Source organism: Elephas maximus, chromosome 7 (genome assembly GCF_024166365.1).
Source record: "Elephas maximus indicus isolate mEleMax1 chromosome 7, mEleMax1 primary haplotype, whole genome shotgun sequence".
Taxonomy (NCBI): domain Eukaryota; kingdom Metazoa; phylum Chordata; class Mammalia; order Proboscidea; family Elephantidae; genus Elephas; species Elephas maximus.
In genome coordinates, this window is record NC_064825.1 from 12,295,358 (window position 1) to 12,311,181 (window position 15,824).

The window sequence follows — 15,824 nt, forward strand, 5'->3', positions numbered from 1 at the left end:
TCCCAATTATGGTGTGGAGAACACTGATGGAAAACATAAACTTGTTTGACATTGTCAGTTTTGGGTACCCACTGATAAAAATAACCCGGTTCCCAGCCGCTGCTATTTCCCTCCAGTAAGACAAAAGAACTCCCTCCGTAACACAGGCGCTTACAGGCCACAGACTCTCAGCCGCTAAAGTGGCCGCACGGGACTTTGGGAAGCGAAGGGGATTGTGGGAGCGCTGCTCGTCGCCGGCTGACTCCTGGGAAGTGTAGTTCAGTTTTCTCCAACATGGCTGCGCCCAGATGAGGTGGTATGTGAGTATTCACCCCGGCTTTCTGGAGCTACAGTGGGGAGATTGGTGACGGAGAGAGCACCCGCTAGAGTAGAGAGACTGGTGACCGGTGAAAACTCGGTCTGAGTAGAGGCAAAGGTTTGTTTCTTGCTGGCGAGCGCGATGAGCTTAAGTCGCTGCTTTCCGGTGTCCGTCTCTTCCGGTCTCATCTCTCCGCTTAGCCCGCATGGAGCTGAGATCCTCGGGAAGGGGCGGGGGTGGCCTGGGTGGCTCTCTGTTGCGATCCGTGGGCGGTTGGGTGTCTTTGCGTTGGGTGATTCTGTCATGTTTGAGGTGCAGGTGCTTTTGTGATGTCTGTGTCAGTATTCTGCTTCTTTGGAGTTGACGACGAGCTGTTGCAAACTTGGGCATGTTAGGCGTTTCTGGGGCTTTTTTGAGCGGCGTCAATCCGGTGAAGCAAGGTCATTGCAGGTGGCCGGATCGCTAACACCCCGAGTTCTCGTGTGCTAGTATTTGAGTAATCCCTGCCATCTTTGGGCCCCTGGTGGTATCAGCCTCTGGTTTTGACTGATTTTATTTAACAAGCATTTCTTCAGTGTCTGCTGTATGAGAGGTACTCTACAAATGGCTGTTGTTAGCTGCCATCGAGTCAGCTCGGACTTACGGCGACTTTGTATAAAAAAATTTTATACAACATAATAAACCTGTTGCCCAGTCCTGCATCATCCTTACAGTCACCAGCATGTTGGGAGTCCGTCATTGTAGCTACTGTGCCAACCCACTCATCTCACCGAGGCCTCCTACACCCTCTTTAAACTGACAGCAGGGTCAACCCATGGTGGACAGGTTTCAGGGGAGCTTCCAGGCTAAGACAGACTGGAAAGAAAGGCCTGGCAATCTGCTTCCAAAAATCAGCCAATGAAAATCTTATGGATTACAACAGAACATTTTCTGACTTGCTGTGGAAACGTCATCAGGAGGGCTCAGTCTCTGGAGAAGTATACCATGTTTGGTGAAATAAGAGGGCAAACGAGGGCGTGGGAGACCCTGGGTGGCATGGATTGGCACAGTAGCTATAATGATTGACTTGAACATGCTGGCAATTGTGAGGGTGATGCAGGACCAGGCAACGTTTTGTTCTGTTGTATATAAGGTCGCCCTGAGTCAGAGTTGACTCTATGGCAGCTATCAAGAACAAACATATTAACAAGCAAGTAGCAGAGTGTGTGCGATAATTTCATTAATCCCACAGAGACTGTGTTTAGAGTGGACATGACCAGACTGGACTCAGCATGAGTTGTATTCTAGTAAATGGTGACATCATTCCCGTATCATCCCATAAGACTCCCATGACATGACAAGGAGCATCCAAACGTTTGTGCAACAGTGGAAACTTCCTGGTCCGGGAAGTGGTCTTGTTGTAGAAGGGGAACCTCCAGAGCTCAGCAACTTCTTTCAGCCAGCTGGTTCTTTTGTTGAGATGACTCAGACCTGCTGGGCCAGGGCATTGCCAAAGCACTGAAACAGGGAAGAGAAGGGTCTCCAGGGCTATCTGGATTTGTCTTTTTTCACATGCTGTAATAGTGCATGACTGAGGGAGAGAGGAGGGAAAGAGGATGATAAAAATGTGGTTGTAAGGCGCCATCTGCTGGTAGCTGAACTTTTAGTGACAGACTTTTAAAAAGATGTATTCAACATCTTTCCTTTCTCATTTCTTCCACTTTGCAGTCTTTGCTCTGTGAAATATTAAGAAAATGTTCTATAGGGCACTCATCTCTTGTTCTCCGTCGCATACTGCAAAGTTGCTGTTCCAGAGATGGTGATCTTGGAATGGATGGCTATAAAAAGTCCTCAGCTTTTCTTGTCTTCTTAAACCATTCTGATCTGGCTGTTCTGAAAATTAGCCCTAATACAGTAATAGATGCATTTTATCCTCCTAACAAAGGTATGAGATAGACACTATTATTATACCAGTTTTACAGATGAAGAAACTGAAGCACAGAGATGAGAACTAACTCAACAGGTTCATACAACTAATAAGTGGTAGACCTGAGATTTGACTCCGAACTGCTGTGTTATATTGCCTCATAGCACCAACGAGATTCTGGGGAAACTAATAAAAGTATGATTTAATCCCTGTCATCAAAGTGCTGGTAGAGTATTGCAAGGCAACAGACATTAGAATAAATAATTACAATTAGTGCTATGTTAGAAATATCCATTCAGCTATCCCCTTCCTGTCTAGTGATCACTTCAAAACCTGTCTGTAATCTCAGTCTCTCTCCTGAGAGCCACTTCGTATTGTCATCTACTAGCCAGACATTGCAACTGTAGATCTCACTAGTAGTTCATCTATGATATATCCTAAATCTGACTCATTACCTCCCTTACAGAGCAGCTCATCCTGACTTTCCAGTTTTGAAATGACATCACTAGTCTCTTAGTCACTCAGGCTCCAACCTAGAAGTCATCTTTGATTTCCCTCTCCTCACTTCTGGGTGGTCATCAAGGCCGATTGATTCTACATGACTCCCGCCTTTGCTTTCTTCCTGCTGCCTCCACCCTAGATCAGGCCAGCATTTCCACTTGTCAAGCTGGATTACTGCAGGTTCCCATGCCTCTCATCTCCCTTCTGTGCTCTCCAGCCAGCTTACTTTCCCAGCCTTAGCGCCTGTCATGCACTCTGTGTGCTAGTTAGGCTGGTCTGGCTGTCTTTTCCATAGGCCTGGCATTTTCCTTCTCTTGAGATTTGTAATTAGAGTTTTGCCTGTCTTGTTTGTGAGGTGTTTTGGAATATGATTTAACTCTCTACATTCAGTTTGTAACTTTGAAGACTTTAAAAAGTGTGCAGAGAGTGGGACCATTGGGTTAGCAAACACTGTGCTCTGAAAACTATGCTTACCTCCTCTGTCTTTGCCAGACTTGTCCATTTTTCTTTGTAGCTTCTGTTCTTTATAGCTTTACTGCATATTTTCTTTCCATATGACTCCATATTCTTCTTATTCTTCAGTATTCAGCCAAATTCTCTTCTGTTTTGAAGTCTTCCCAAGTTTTTCCAGTTTTTTTTTTTTTTTTTTGTCTCTAATTCACGTCACACCTAAATACTGTGCTATTAGCACTTAATTGTATAAACCAGTTGCCGTTGAGTCGATTCTGACTTGTGGCAACCCTATGTGTGTCAGCTAGAACTGTTCTCCATAAGGTTTTCAGTGGCTGATTTTTTGGAAATCAATAGCCAGACCTTTTTTCCCAGGTGTCTGTAGGTGCACTCCAACCTTACAGTTAGTAGCTCAGTGTGTTAACTGTATTACCAAGATGTGTCATACTCTTTCATTGTTTAGTGTTTTTCTGTTTTCCTGAACTATATGTGTATTTCTAAACACATATAGACTTATTTTTAGATTTCAGACTTTATGTAAATGGAATCATACTGTGTGTGTGTATACATACAATATGAGATATATATATACCCGCGCACACACGTACACATATGTACACATATCTATTAGATTTGGTCCTAACAGTGTATTTGTGAAATTTGTGGCACATTGTCATGGATTGAATTGTGACCCCCCCCCCAATTTGTGTCCACTTAGCTAGGGAATGATTCCCAGTATTGTGAGGTTATCTTCTGTTTTGTGATCTGATGTAATTATTCTATGAGTATAGAGACCTGGTGGCACAGAGATAAAGAGCTCAGCTGCTAACTGAAAGGTTCTGGCAGTTTGAATTCACCAGCTCCTCCTTGGAAACCCTATGGGACAGTTCTACTCTATCCTGTAGGGTCTCTATGAGTCAGAATCAACTTGAAGGCAAAGAGTTTTTTTGTAAATCCTAACGTCTTTGGTATTAATGAGGCAGGATTAGCAGCAGCTATGTTAATTTTTTTTATGTTAATTAGGCAGGACACATTCTATAGGATTAGGTTGTATTTTGAGTCAATCTCTTTTGAGATATAAAAGAAAGAAGCAAGCAGAGAAGAGAGGGACCATCTACTACAAGAAAGAAGAGCTGGGAGCGGAGCATGTCCTAGGACCTGGGGTCCCTGCACTGAGGAACTCCTAGACCAGGGGAAGATTGATGATAAGGACCTTACCCAGAACTGAGAGAGAGAGAAGGCCTTCCTATGGAGCTGGAACCCTGAATTCGGACTTATCACGTTCTAAACTGTGAGAGACTAGATTTCTGTTGTGGTATTTTTGTTTTACCAGCACTAGGAAACCCTCGTGGCATAGTGGTTAAGTGCTATAGCTGCTAACCAAGAGATCGGCAGTTCAAATCCTCCAAGTGCTCCTTGGAAACTCTATGGGGCAGTTCTACTCTGTCCTATAGGGTCGCTATGAGTTGGAATTGACTCGACGGCAGTGGGTTTGGTTTTGGTTTTTGGTTTTAGATAACTAAGACATACGTTTTACCAAGGATTTCATAAGTAAAGAGATACATCACCTCAGGGTAAAGTAGCTCACTTAATGGACCTAAAGTATTAGAATGTTTTTTAGAACCCCTGGAGATGCTATTGGATGTTCTTACCACTTTGTTACTTTCTTAGACGTTACTTTATTGTCTGTGGATCTGTTTATTCTCATTTCTTGGTAAAAGAAAAACCAAGAATTTTTAAAAATTGTCACAGAAATATTTCTAAACTGTAGAATGTATGAACAGCATCATTATAATTGATATTGACACTTTTTAGTCTTTTTTTTTTCAGTATTGCTATGGACGGCAACCATCAAAGTGATCACAAACGCAGTAAAACTGAGAAGAAGTTCTTAAGGAAACAGATTAAAGCCAGGCACACTTTGCTGAGACACGAAGGCATTGAGACAGTGTCCTATGCCACTCAGGTGACCTAAAACTACTATGATCGTTTGAATGTAAATGTATTGCCATAGTAACCTATTGTATTAATATATGCTAATAATTTCTCAGAGAAAAAGCCTGTAATTATTTAGTCATGTGTTATATCCGTATTAAATACACACATGATCAAAAAAAACCATTGCTGTGGAGTGGATTCCGACTCATAGCAACCCTGTAGGACAGAGTAGAACTGCCCCAAGGGTTAGTTTCCAAGGAGCAGCTGGTGGATTCAAACTGCCGACCTCTTGGTTAGCAGCTGTAGCACTTAACTACTGTACCACCAGAGCTCCATACATATGATAGGACCTGCTAACTTTCTACTTTTGCTCTAGTTTGTAGCCTAGTCTATGGATTCAATTCCCATTAATTGTGTTAATTGAACTGAAGAAAGTTGTGGGTATATATTAACAATGGTAACACTGTACATCTCTTTTCATTTTCCAAAGTATAATTATGTTTATTATAATATTTAATTCCCTAAACATCCCTATGAGATAGGCGAGAACACTAAGGTTCTGAGTACTTGTGATGTGTTTATTAATATAAAGTGGGAAGTAGGTAAATAGACACTTAAAGCTACGTCTTTTGTGTCCTAATGCGGTCTTCTTTTTTCCGTACTCAGCTTCATCTGTAGCATAAAAAAGTGCTTTGATCATATGCTACAAAACATTTTTCACTTGTTAGATTTTATTTACAAAGCCTTTTCATTATCTGAAGGCAGCAAGTAAATGAGATAATGTATATGAGGGACATGAGACTTCGTAAGGAGCCCTGGTAGGGCAGTGCTTAAATGCTCAGCTGCTAACTAAAAGGTCTGTGGTTCTCACCCACCAGTGGTTCCGTGGGAGAAAGATGCTACCGTCTGCTTCTGTGAAGATCACAGCCTTGGGAACCCTACGGGGCAGTTCTGCTCTGTCCTGTAGGGTTCCTGTGAGTTGGAGTCGACTTGACGGCAGGAAGTTTGTGAGAATTCGTAGGCTCTGAGCTGAAGAACTCTGTTTGACTCTTAGCTTCTCCACTTACTTGGACATGAGCAGTCCCCTCCGATCTCAGCTTTCTTCATTTATAAACATGGGATAGTACTGCATACCTTATACCCCACTGAATTGTTAGATTCCAAGGAGAACATGTATATGACAGTACTTACCAGCCATTAAAATATGACATGAATGTGAGATGTTTTTGTATTCTTTTGGCTCATAAAGATTACAGGGTAAAGTGGAAAGGAAGCTTAGATATTATCTAATCGAAGCCCCAAAATGTACAGCTGTGAAGGTAGAGTTTGGATTAAATTTAGGTTTCTTGACTCTCAGATCAATACTTGCCCCTCATATCGTGCTGTCTTCTGTGCTGCATCATCGCTTGGAATTCACAGTCTATGGGGTCACTAGGAGGTGGAATCGACTCAATGGCAGTAGGGTTTGGGTTTTACGATTCCATGGATTTGGGAGTATGGAAGTGTTTTTGTAAATATGGCCACATGTAATCAAGTTATTTTGGTACTGTAATTAATAAATATCATTGAATGAGTCCAGGGGCAAGCCATCTGAGACTAAATTTTAGGCATATAGTATCATAGTCTTGTATTTATTGTGTGTATGTGTGTACTTGCATACAAAGTATTTGATGTTCTGTCACAGCAAGTTATGATAATTTCATTACATTGTTTAAACAAGGTTCTAGATATTCCAATTTTGTGTATAATTTGACATTAATGTATTATATACTGATTTCAGGGGTTGGCAGACTATTGCCCTTCAGCCAGATCTGATTTGTGAGCTATAAATGGTTTCTACAGCTTTAAAAGCTTTAAAAATACAAACAAACAAGACTATGAGATAAAGACTTAGATGACCTACAAAGCCTAAAAGGCTTATTATCTGGCCTTTTTTAGAAAAAAAATTGCTGACCCCTGGTATAAATGATGAAATTGATGGGAGTCGGCCATAAATGGTTTAATTTGTTTTTATTGTAAAGTTTTTAGAAGTCCTAGATCATAATTTACAGATCTTAATCAAAACCATGTAAAATGTTTTTTAAGTACCAGGCTGTAAGCGTCAGAATACAAATAGGAGACCAAAAAGGGGAGAAAAAAAAGCCCTAGAATAAAATTTCCTTTCGGGCTGCAAACGACAGGAAGTACACATGAAACTTACAAAGGAAAAATTTTAATTGCAAACTCACTGCATTACTTAGCCATGGGAAAATTTTCCTATTTTATGTGGAATAGAATCTGTACTTGATTTGTCTTAGACCCAGAACCTTTACCTTTAGTTTTTAGTGGAAACTGTGTAATGGTTATATCAAAAGTGTATATTCTGGAAACTGACAGAAATAGGTTTGAAACCCAGCTCCCCCAGCCAGCATCTTAACCTAATTTTTCTGATCTTCGGTTTCTTCCTCTATATAGTGGGGCTAGTATTATCTGCTCTGTAGGATTGTCGTGAAGATTATGCTAATGAGGATTAAGTATGTAAAGCGCACAGCACAGGGTCTCACAAAAAGCAAGTGTTATATAACTACTTTGCTTCTTTTTTATCCTTCTGGCCCCATCTTTCCCTTTCATTATGTTAAATTTATATTCATAAGCAATAAAAAAAGTCATCTTTTAATTTGAATTTATGGTCATTAATATTTTACTGAAATAAGCTATTTAAAAATCTTTATTTACAACACAGGGGCACTTTTTAAGGCCCAAATATTTAGTAAATTGATTTATATTCTCTGTATGAGATTAGCAAACCAAATAGCCACCATAAAGAAACCTTTTTGTCTTCCTTAAATTATACCTTTGTAGAAACCTTATCTTAAAATAATCTTATTTGAAAATAAAAAGGTTGATGTCAGTTGCTCATGTTACTTTCTTTTTTGTTCAAGATCCTGGTTGTTGCCAATGGTGGCTTGGGTAATGGTGTGAGTAGGAACCAACTGCTCCCTGTTTTGAAGAAATGTGGACTGGTGGACGCTCTCTTGATGCCACCTAATAAGCCCTACTCATTTGTGAGATACAAAACTACGGAAGAATCCAAGAAAGCCTATATTTCACTCAATGGAAAAGAGATAGTAGGTGATGTAGGACAAAAGATCATTCTCTACTTGAATTTTGTGGAAAAAGGTATTATCATGTAGCTAACTCTTTTTTAAATTTTATTGTGATAAATGTATATAACAGACAGCATTTGCCATTTCAGCCATTTTTCATGTACATATCAGTGACATTAATTACGTTCACCATGTTGTACAACTATTACTAATGTCCATTTTCAAATTTTTTTCATCATCATTAACAGAAACTCAGTGTACCTTAAGCAGCAGTTTCCCACTTCCCCCTGTGCACCCTGGGAACCACTAATAACTTTTGGTCTCTGCGTTTACCTGGAGCCGTGGTGGTACAGTGGTTAAGAGCTCACTGCTAAGCAAAAGGTCAGCAGTTTGAATCCACCAGCCGCTCCTTGGAAATCCTATAGAGCAGTTCTACTCTGTCCTGCAGGGTCACTGTGAGTCGGAATCGACTCAACGGCGGCAAGTTTGGTTTTTTTTTTTTCGGTTGATGCGTTTACCTATCCTAGATACTTCGTATAAGCAAGATTATACACTATTTGTCCTTTTGTGTCTGACTTTTTCACTTAACATTAATGATGGGTATCTTTTTAAAAATGAGTCTTGCTTTTGTGTGAGCTCTCTTTCAATAGACGTAAGTTGGGAGGTTTCATTCTTGTGAAACAAAGAAGGACAGCAGTTAAGCAGCACCTTTTTGTTTAACAGATATTTATTAAGCACCTAGATTGTGCGAGGCGTGGGGCTGGTAGTGAAGGTACGTAGATAAATAAGACATCAAAGATGAGTTGTTGTCAAGTCGATTGTGACTCATGGTGACCCCGTGTGCATCAGAGTAGAACTATGGTCTACAGGGTTTTCAGTGGCTGATTTTTCAGAAATAAATTACCAGGCCTTTCTTCTGAGGTGCCTCTGAGTGGACCTCAATCTCCAACCTTTCTGTTAGCAGCCAAGCAAGTTAACCACTTGCACCCAGGGACTCCCTTTAAGGAGCTGGTCCCACCCACATAATGATATATTTATTATGCTTTTCAAAGCATTGTGCTTTTCAGAGTTTAATGTTGAGGATTCTCAGGTGACCAGTTTATTTCACAGTGTCTACCCAGAAGCTTTCAACTAATTGTTTAATCAGTGTCTTAGTTCTCTAATAGTGCTATAACAGAAATACCACAAGTGGATGGCTTTAACAAACAGAAGTTTATTCTCTCATATTCTAGTAGACTAGAAGTCCAAATTCAGGGCATCATCTTTAGGGGAAGGCTTTCTTTCTCTGCTGGCTCTGGAAGAAGATCCCTGCCCTCAGTCTTCCTCTGGACTAGGAGCTTCTCAGTGCGGGGACTCCCAGTCCAAAGGACACGCTCCGGTACTGGCACTACTTTCTTGGTGGTATGAGGTCCCCATATCTCTCTGCTTGCTTCTCACTTTTGTATCTGAAAAGAGATTGGCTTAAGACACACTTTAATCTTGTAGAAAATACTGTCTTGAGTTTACCCCCATTCATTATGTTGAATGCTTTGTAAGAAATTGTATAAAGTGAGTTTTGGAGTGTTCTTTATTTGAAATCCTGCATTGGATCCAGATGTACTTCTAACACTGTTGTGATCACTTTTACAACCTTGGAAACATTTTTAATTGAGAATAGAACTGTGTCACAAACTTTTGATACTTGTGAGTAGCAGATAGTGAATTAACAGATACACAAGGTATTTTTAATTCTTTTTTTTAAAAAAAAAAAAACATGTATTTGATTTAGTCTACATGAGAAGAATACTAAATATACCCACTACTCACTCATTCACATGGCTAGGTTTCAAAGACCAGGTTATGTGAAAATTAGCCTTATGCAAAAATGGAGGATGACCACATCAGATCACAGAATGGAGGATGACTACATCATTACATAACCTCCAGATTACATCATTACATAACTTCCAAACCGCTGAGAATCATGGCCCAGCTAAGTTGAGGCATAACCTTAACCATCACAACCAGTGTTACTCTTATCTCACACCTCAGCATTCGTTACTGCCAGTTGTACGTTGTTAGTGTACAAAGTTGTCGGATAGTAGATTTTTTACTATTATCATAAATGCGAAATGTCAGATAATGGGATAGTCAGTAAGTGAGTAGGTGTATAAATTATTTGTAATATAAATTACTTGTCTTTAAGAAATGCTTCCCAAAGTTTCTCCTTATGTAATTTGAATAGATAATATAGTGTCTGGCACATCATAGGCAGTTGGTAAATATTTATCAAATGATTCACACTACTTAGATTCTTGAAATTCTCTTCGTAAAATGTGTTGTTTGTTTTTAGGTGCTGTTGAGTTGATTTTGACTCATAGTGACCCCAAGTGACAGTAGAACTGCCCCATAGGGTTTTTTTGGCTGTAATCTTTACAGAATCCCCCAAGGAGTCACTGGGTGGGTTCGAACCACCAACCTTTCCATTAGCAATCCAGCACTCACCTGTTTGTGCCACCAGTGTTTCTTTAATAAAATCTAATAGATGTCTATTATTATTTTTGTGAATTTTTATATTAAATGATCCAAAGATGAGAACTGCTTGGCCAAAAGCTTCAGAAATCATGTCTGTAATATGAAAGATGAGATCCCTAGCAATAAATGTGAATTACACCATTTCCTTTATTTAATTGTAAATTCTTATTTTCTTTCCCTTCTAGAGCTCTATCAATCTAAAACTTCAAAGGACACAGGAACTTAAATTATTTTAATATATGCCAAACAGTTCTTCATACAATGACGTTATTTTTTTTAAGAAAGTTGTATGTTATTTTACGCATTTTTTTTTATTACTTGACCATAGCTAGTATCAACAGCCTAAGAACAAAAATGAGCATTTAAATTCGTATATTAATTATTTAGAGACAATCTGGCTTTTTTAATAGAGGGCATTCTATGGTTATTATGTGCACCTTTGTTTCTTAGTGAGATTTGAAAAGTGACCCAATCATGTTCAAACAGAATACTTAAATAAATACTGTCCTTTTATTACTGGTAACTGCAGTGAGCAAACTGTGCCATAATTTTTATCTTTGGTCTTTTTTTTTGCACTTGTAGTATTCTTATTTCTGAAAATAATGGGGAGTTTACAAATTGATAAATGGCTACTGTATATAAAAACCTTAGATTTTGTATGTGACTGTTTTAATTTGGTGCCCACAGTACAGTGGAAAGAGTCGGGGCATCAAGCCTTACCTCCAGGCCTTATGGTAGTAGAAGAAATTATTTCTCCTGAGGATGAAAAAATGCTTTTGGAAAGCATTAATTGGACAGAAGGTAATGGTAAGTAAAACTTTTAAAATCTGATATTTTAAAGTTTCTGCAGAGTGCCATGTCACTGCTTCTTCTTCTCCCCCATTGGTTTTTTAAAACTTAGTATTTCCTTAAAATTACAGAGTAACCTGGATCCCATGTTAGGCAAGCCATACCAACAGTTCTTAGAGGCACTAATAACATTTATGTAGCTATCAATTTCAAACTGCAAACTGATTAATATTTATTATACAATGTTGGTGTAGCTAACATTTATAAACCCTTTCACATGTATTATTTAAATGATCCTCTCCATCATAAGGCACATTTTTCTGTAAGGAATAAGCAATTTAGTACCATACTACTATAATATAGTAAGAGCCTCCTGGAGATATATGGAAATTATAGATAAAACTTTTATTCTAAATAAAATATCTGATGAATTTTAATGGAATCTGTAATACTGTTAGTTATCTACTTGGATTCTTTCCAGCCCATTAGCAGTCTTGTGAGTGTTGCTGTATATGTTTGGCTCTTCCAAGTTAATGGGTGAAACTCTTCAAGTGTTGGTTACAACTTGAGATTGAAAGAATCTCAGATACAAGGCAGAATAGTTAATTTATTAAAGTCAGTAATCTTGCAATTAACAGAAGTTACTATTACTAAACTAATCCTTAATGTTGACTTTGAAATACATGAAGGAACTCAATTCTTTTTCTTTCAAATAGTTAATATTTCTTTCAAATACTTTCTTCTCTTTATGCAGTTCAAAAATCTTTAAAACACAGAAGAGTAAAGCATTTTGGCTATGAATTCCACTATGAGACCAACAATGTAGATAAAAATAAGCCATTACCTGGGGGTAAGTAATTATTAATAAACAATAAATACTGGTTCAGAAAAAAAGATTTAATATATTAAAATTATATCATAGTTGAGAGAGTATGTTTCATTTGTCATTTGTAGGTAAGCTTTCCAAATAATCAAAAACATTTTAATTAAATAGTACAGTTTTGTCATTAAAAAATTCAAACATACAGATTAAACTGAAGTTCCTCTTGACCACTATCCTTAATCCAATACTTCTCAGAAGTAAGTACTGTTAACAGTTTATTTTAGATCCTTCTAATACTTTATAAAAATGAGTTTATATTAAAACACATATACCTATAACAGTACATAGCTGTTAGCGTGTGTAGTTATTATATTGTATGGTGTGTGTTGTATATTCATATATTATGTTTAGCACAACAACTTGCCCTTTTTCCTCCATGGTGTAGAGATCTTTATATACTTTTTCATTATACTGAATGTCCCATCGTAGCTTATTCAGTTATTTGCCTATTGATAGACATTTAGGTAATTTCTAGTTTTTAGCCTTTACAAGTCTTATTGCAGGGAATAGCTCCGTATGTACCTCCTTCCGCACTATGCAAGAGTTTCTCAAGGGGATCTACTAAGAAGTTGAATTGTTTGTCAAAGGTTATGTTCAGTTAAAAATTTTAACAGATCCTGACAAATTGCCCCTAAAACAGCTGTACCAGCATGTTCTAACCAAGTATGTACCCACTCTGCTCCATTCCTACCAACATGTGATATTTTACTTTTAATTTGTAGTGTCCTTATTATTTGCATTTCCTTTGTTGTGAATTCATTTTCGTATCCTTTGGCAGTGTTTTTTCTAATGGATTGTCTAATTGATTTATTAGAGGTATGTATTCTGAGTATTAGTCCTTTGGTATAATTTTTTGTTGGAGTTATATTTATTTTTTATGCCTTTGTTTGGTCTTAACGCTTTCCTTTCCTTGTGAAATAGCATTTATGACTCCAATAAAAGTAAGCTCCACTCTGAAAGGTTTTTTTTTTTTTTGGAAAATAATTTACAGTAATTAAATTGTTAATAAATGGGATCATGTAAAATAACAAAAAAGAAAATGGTCAGGCTAATTTCTAGTATATAATAAATTTTATTGCCATTCTACAAAATACCAAAGTTGTCGGTTAAATAGTTCTTTTGAATTTTTATTGTTAAAATCAGTGAAATAACTTTAAAAGGTTCTTAAGACTTTGTTTTGCTTGTGAGTTTGTTGATATATCAATGGATCTGACTACTTCACAATGATTATTTTTTATTCTTGGGTAAAACATGCAAAGTAAATATTGTAATTTTTCACCTTTATGATTACTGACTTCAGGTCTTCCTGAGATTTGTGATAGCATTTTGGAGAAATGGTTGAAGGAAGGTTATATTAAACATAAACCTGATCAGTTGACCATAAACCAGTATGAACCTGGTCATGGTGAGTATTTCCTGTTTTAAAATTCCAGTCACATATTTCATAATTAAGTAGATGATGTAACTGTACGATCAAAGATGTTTTTTTAGCTCAAACTAACTTCTTAGATTAATTTGCTTGTGTTTGTTACCTCTGTTAACTTTAATCGCTGCAAATCAATGCTTTAAAGCCTTGAGGAGGAATTTGCATCTCAGAGTGACACAAATAACTATGATTTTTTTTGTTTTTGTTCCTCTCTCAATGCTTTATTTAAAGGGAGGGAGATGGTTGTTTGAAAAACATAGGAGACATGCATGATGGAAGACATAAAAGAATTTACAGATATAACGAAGGAGACTAATTTGTTGATCTTGCTCTTTTTTCTCCTGCATTCGAGAAAGTGGAAGACAATTCTAGGATGATATATTCATGAAAATCTTTAGGTTTATTGATACCATATACTTGTTATCAGCATCTTCATCTGATACTTACAGGAATCAAGTGATTTTAAGGGTTTTATTAATGTCAGGAGTTGTGGAGTATTTTTTTGTGTATGAATTTATCACAGCATATTGTAATTGCTTATTTACTCATCTGTCTCTCCGTAGGTCTGTAAGCTCTCCAAAGAGAAGGACTGTGTCTTGCTTTGTACCATTACCTTGTAACAAAATTCCTTTTTCTTGATTAAGAGGTGTATATTAATATAGGTTGATAGATTACCAGAGGAAGCCATATCTTAATTGCTGACCTGCATAGTCTTTATACCTGGCTATTGCGGTTCTGCAAGTACTTGAGAAAACCCAGTGCTCAAGGGGAAACAATTCCCTCTATATTTATCTTCCACATCTTCCTCTTGGGCTGGGATTGGATAAGTGTCCTAATTAAGCAATGACTCAAGACTTGATTTTAAAATCACGTCCCAATGGCACTTTTAACTTGAAGTTATTTTTATATTTAGGTTCATTTTAGTCACGTCCTCCCTATAAATGTTTTCTTTTAACTAAAATTATGGTGCCTTCCTTATTACCAAGTAGTATTTTCACCACAATAGTGTAAAGCTCTATTTAGAATCATCTTAAATCTACTAAAAGGAAAAATGAAGTGACCGGGCATCCTGTTTTCCATTTCAGGAATTCCTGCTCATATTGACACACATTCTGCTTTTGAGGATGAGATCATTTCTCTCAGTTTGGGGGCAGAGGTAAACCTTGAAACATTTTTATTCACTATCAACATGTTTGCATGTCTTAAAAAAAAAAATTCTACCCTGTTAAATGTCTTTTTCATAAGATTTCACGTCTCTTAATTAAAATGAATTGTGATTTAGAATGAAAAATAAGGGCACCATCATCACTTTTATTTTTCCCAGAATGTGAAACACTTGTAATTTTTTACACATTTTACTTTTAGCAGTTAAATAAAATCCAGACTTCCCTTGGTGCAACTTGTCAACTTTTGACCTTATTGATGCAGCATTGCCATCTAGTGGCAAAAGGTAGTAGCTGCCGGCCATAGAAAAGGGTACCAAAAAAAAAAACCAAAAACCAAACCCAGTGACTTGGAGTTGATTCCAACTCATAGCGACCCTATAGGACAGAGCAAAACTGCTCCATAGAGTTTCCAAGGAGTGCCTGGTAGATTTGAACCTCCGACCCTTTGGTTAGCAGCCATAGAACTCAACCACTACGCCACCAGGGTTTCCCAAAAAGGGTAAGAAAACTAAAATATGTCAGGAATTTTGATAAACTTTTTTGCATATATTACCTGATTCAGTTCCTTCAGAAACTCTGTGTAGTAGAAAGTAACATCCTCATTTTTACAGTTGATGAATAAGAGGCTCAGGTTTATTGATGGGTTTGTTTTTGTAGCTGAACTATGCTTGAGCTGCTAAAGATGATATAAAAAGTATGATTTCAGGTGATCCATGCAAACTGCAGACAGAATTTTAGACGAAAATCAATTTTAAGCCTAAAAAAAATCCTTAAAATATGAGGTCATCTAATCTAACTAGAGTTTGCTTTGAAATCTAATCTTGTTCCTGGAGGTAAATACTATTAACTAGTTTTTTTCCCAGTGTT

At 37.5% G+C, this 15,824-nt stretch overlaps 1 protein-coding gene across 5 annotated transcripts in view; it reads left to right on the forward strand.

The window, feature by feature from the left end:
- The first annotated feature begins 241 nt into the window (after positions 1-241).
- Positions 242-15,824, forward strand: part of ALKBH8 (alkB homolog 8, tRNA methyltransferase) — a 60,667-nt gene continuing 45,084 nt past the window's right edge. Inside the window, exons 1-7 of one of the 5 annotated variants that reach the window (XM_049889624.1) lie at positions 242-299; positions 4,986-5,121; positions 8,015-8,252; positions 11,381-11,500; positions 12,237-12,332; positions 13,666-13,770; positions 14,877-14,947. In XM_049889624.1, the coding sequence (XP_049745581.1) occupies positions 4,993-5,121; positions 8,015-8,252; positions 11,381-11,500; positions 12,237-12,332; positions 13,666-13,770; positions 14,877-14,947 (759 nt within the window). In that variant the 5' untranslated portion in view covers positions 242-299; positions 4,986-4,992. The other 4 variants (XM_049889622.1, XM_049889621.1, XM_049889623.1 and 1 more) reach the window with 4 other exon arrangements.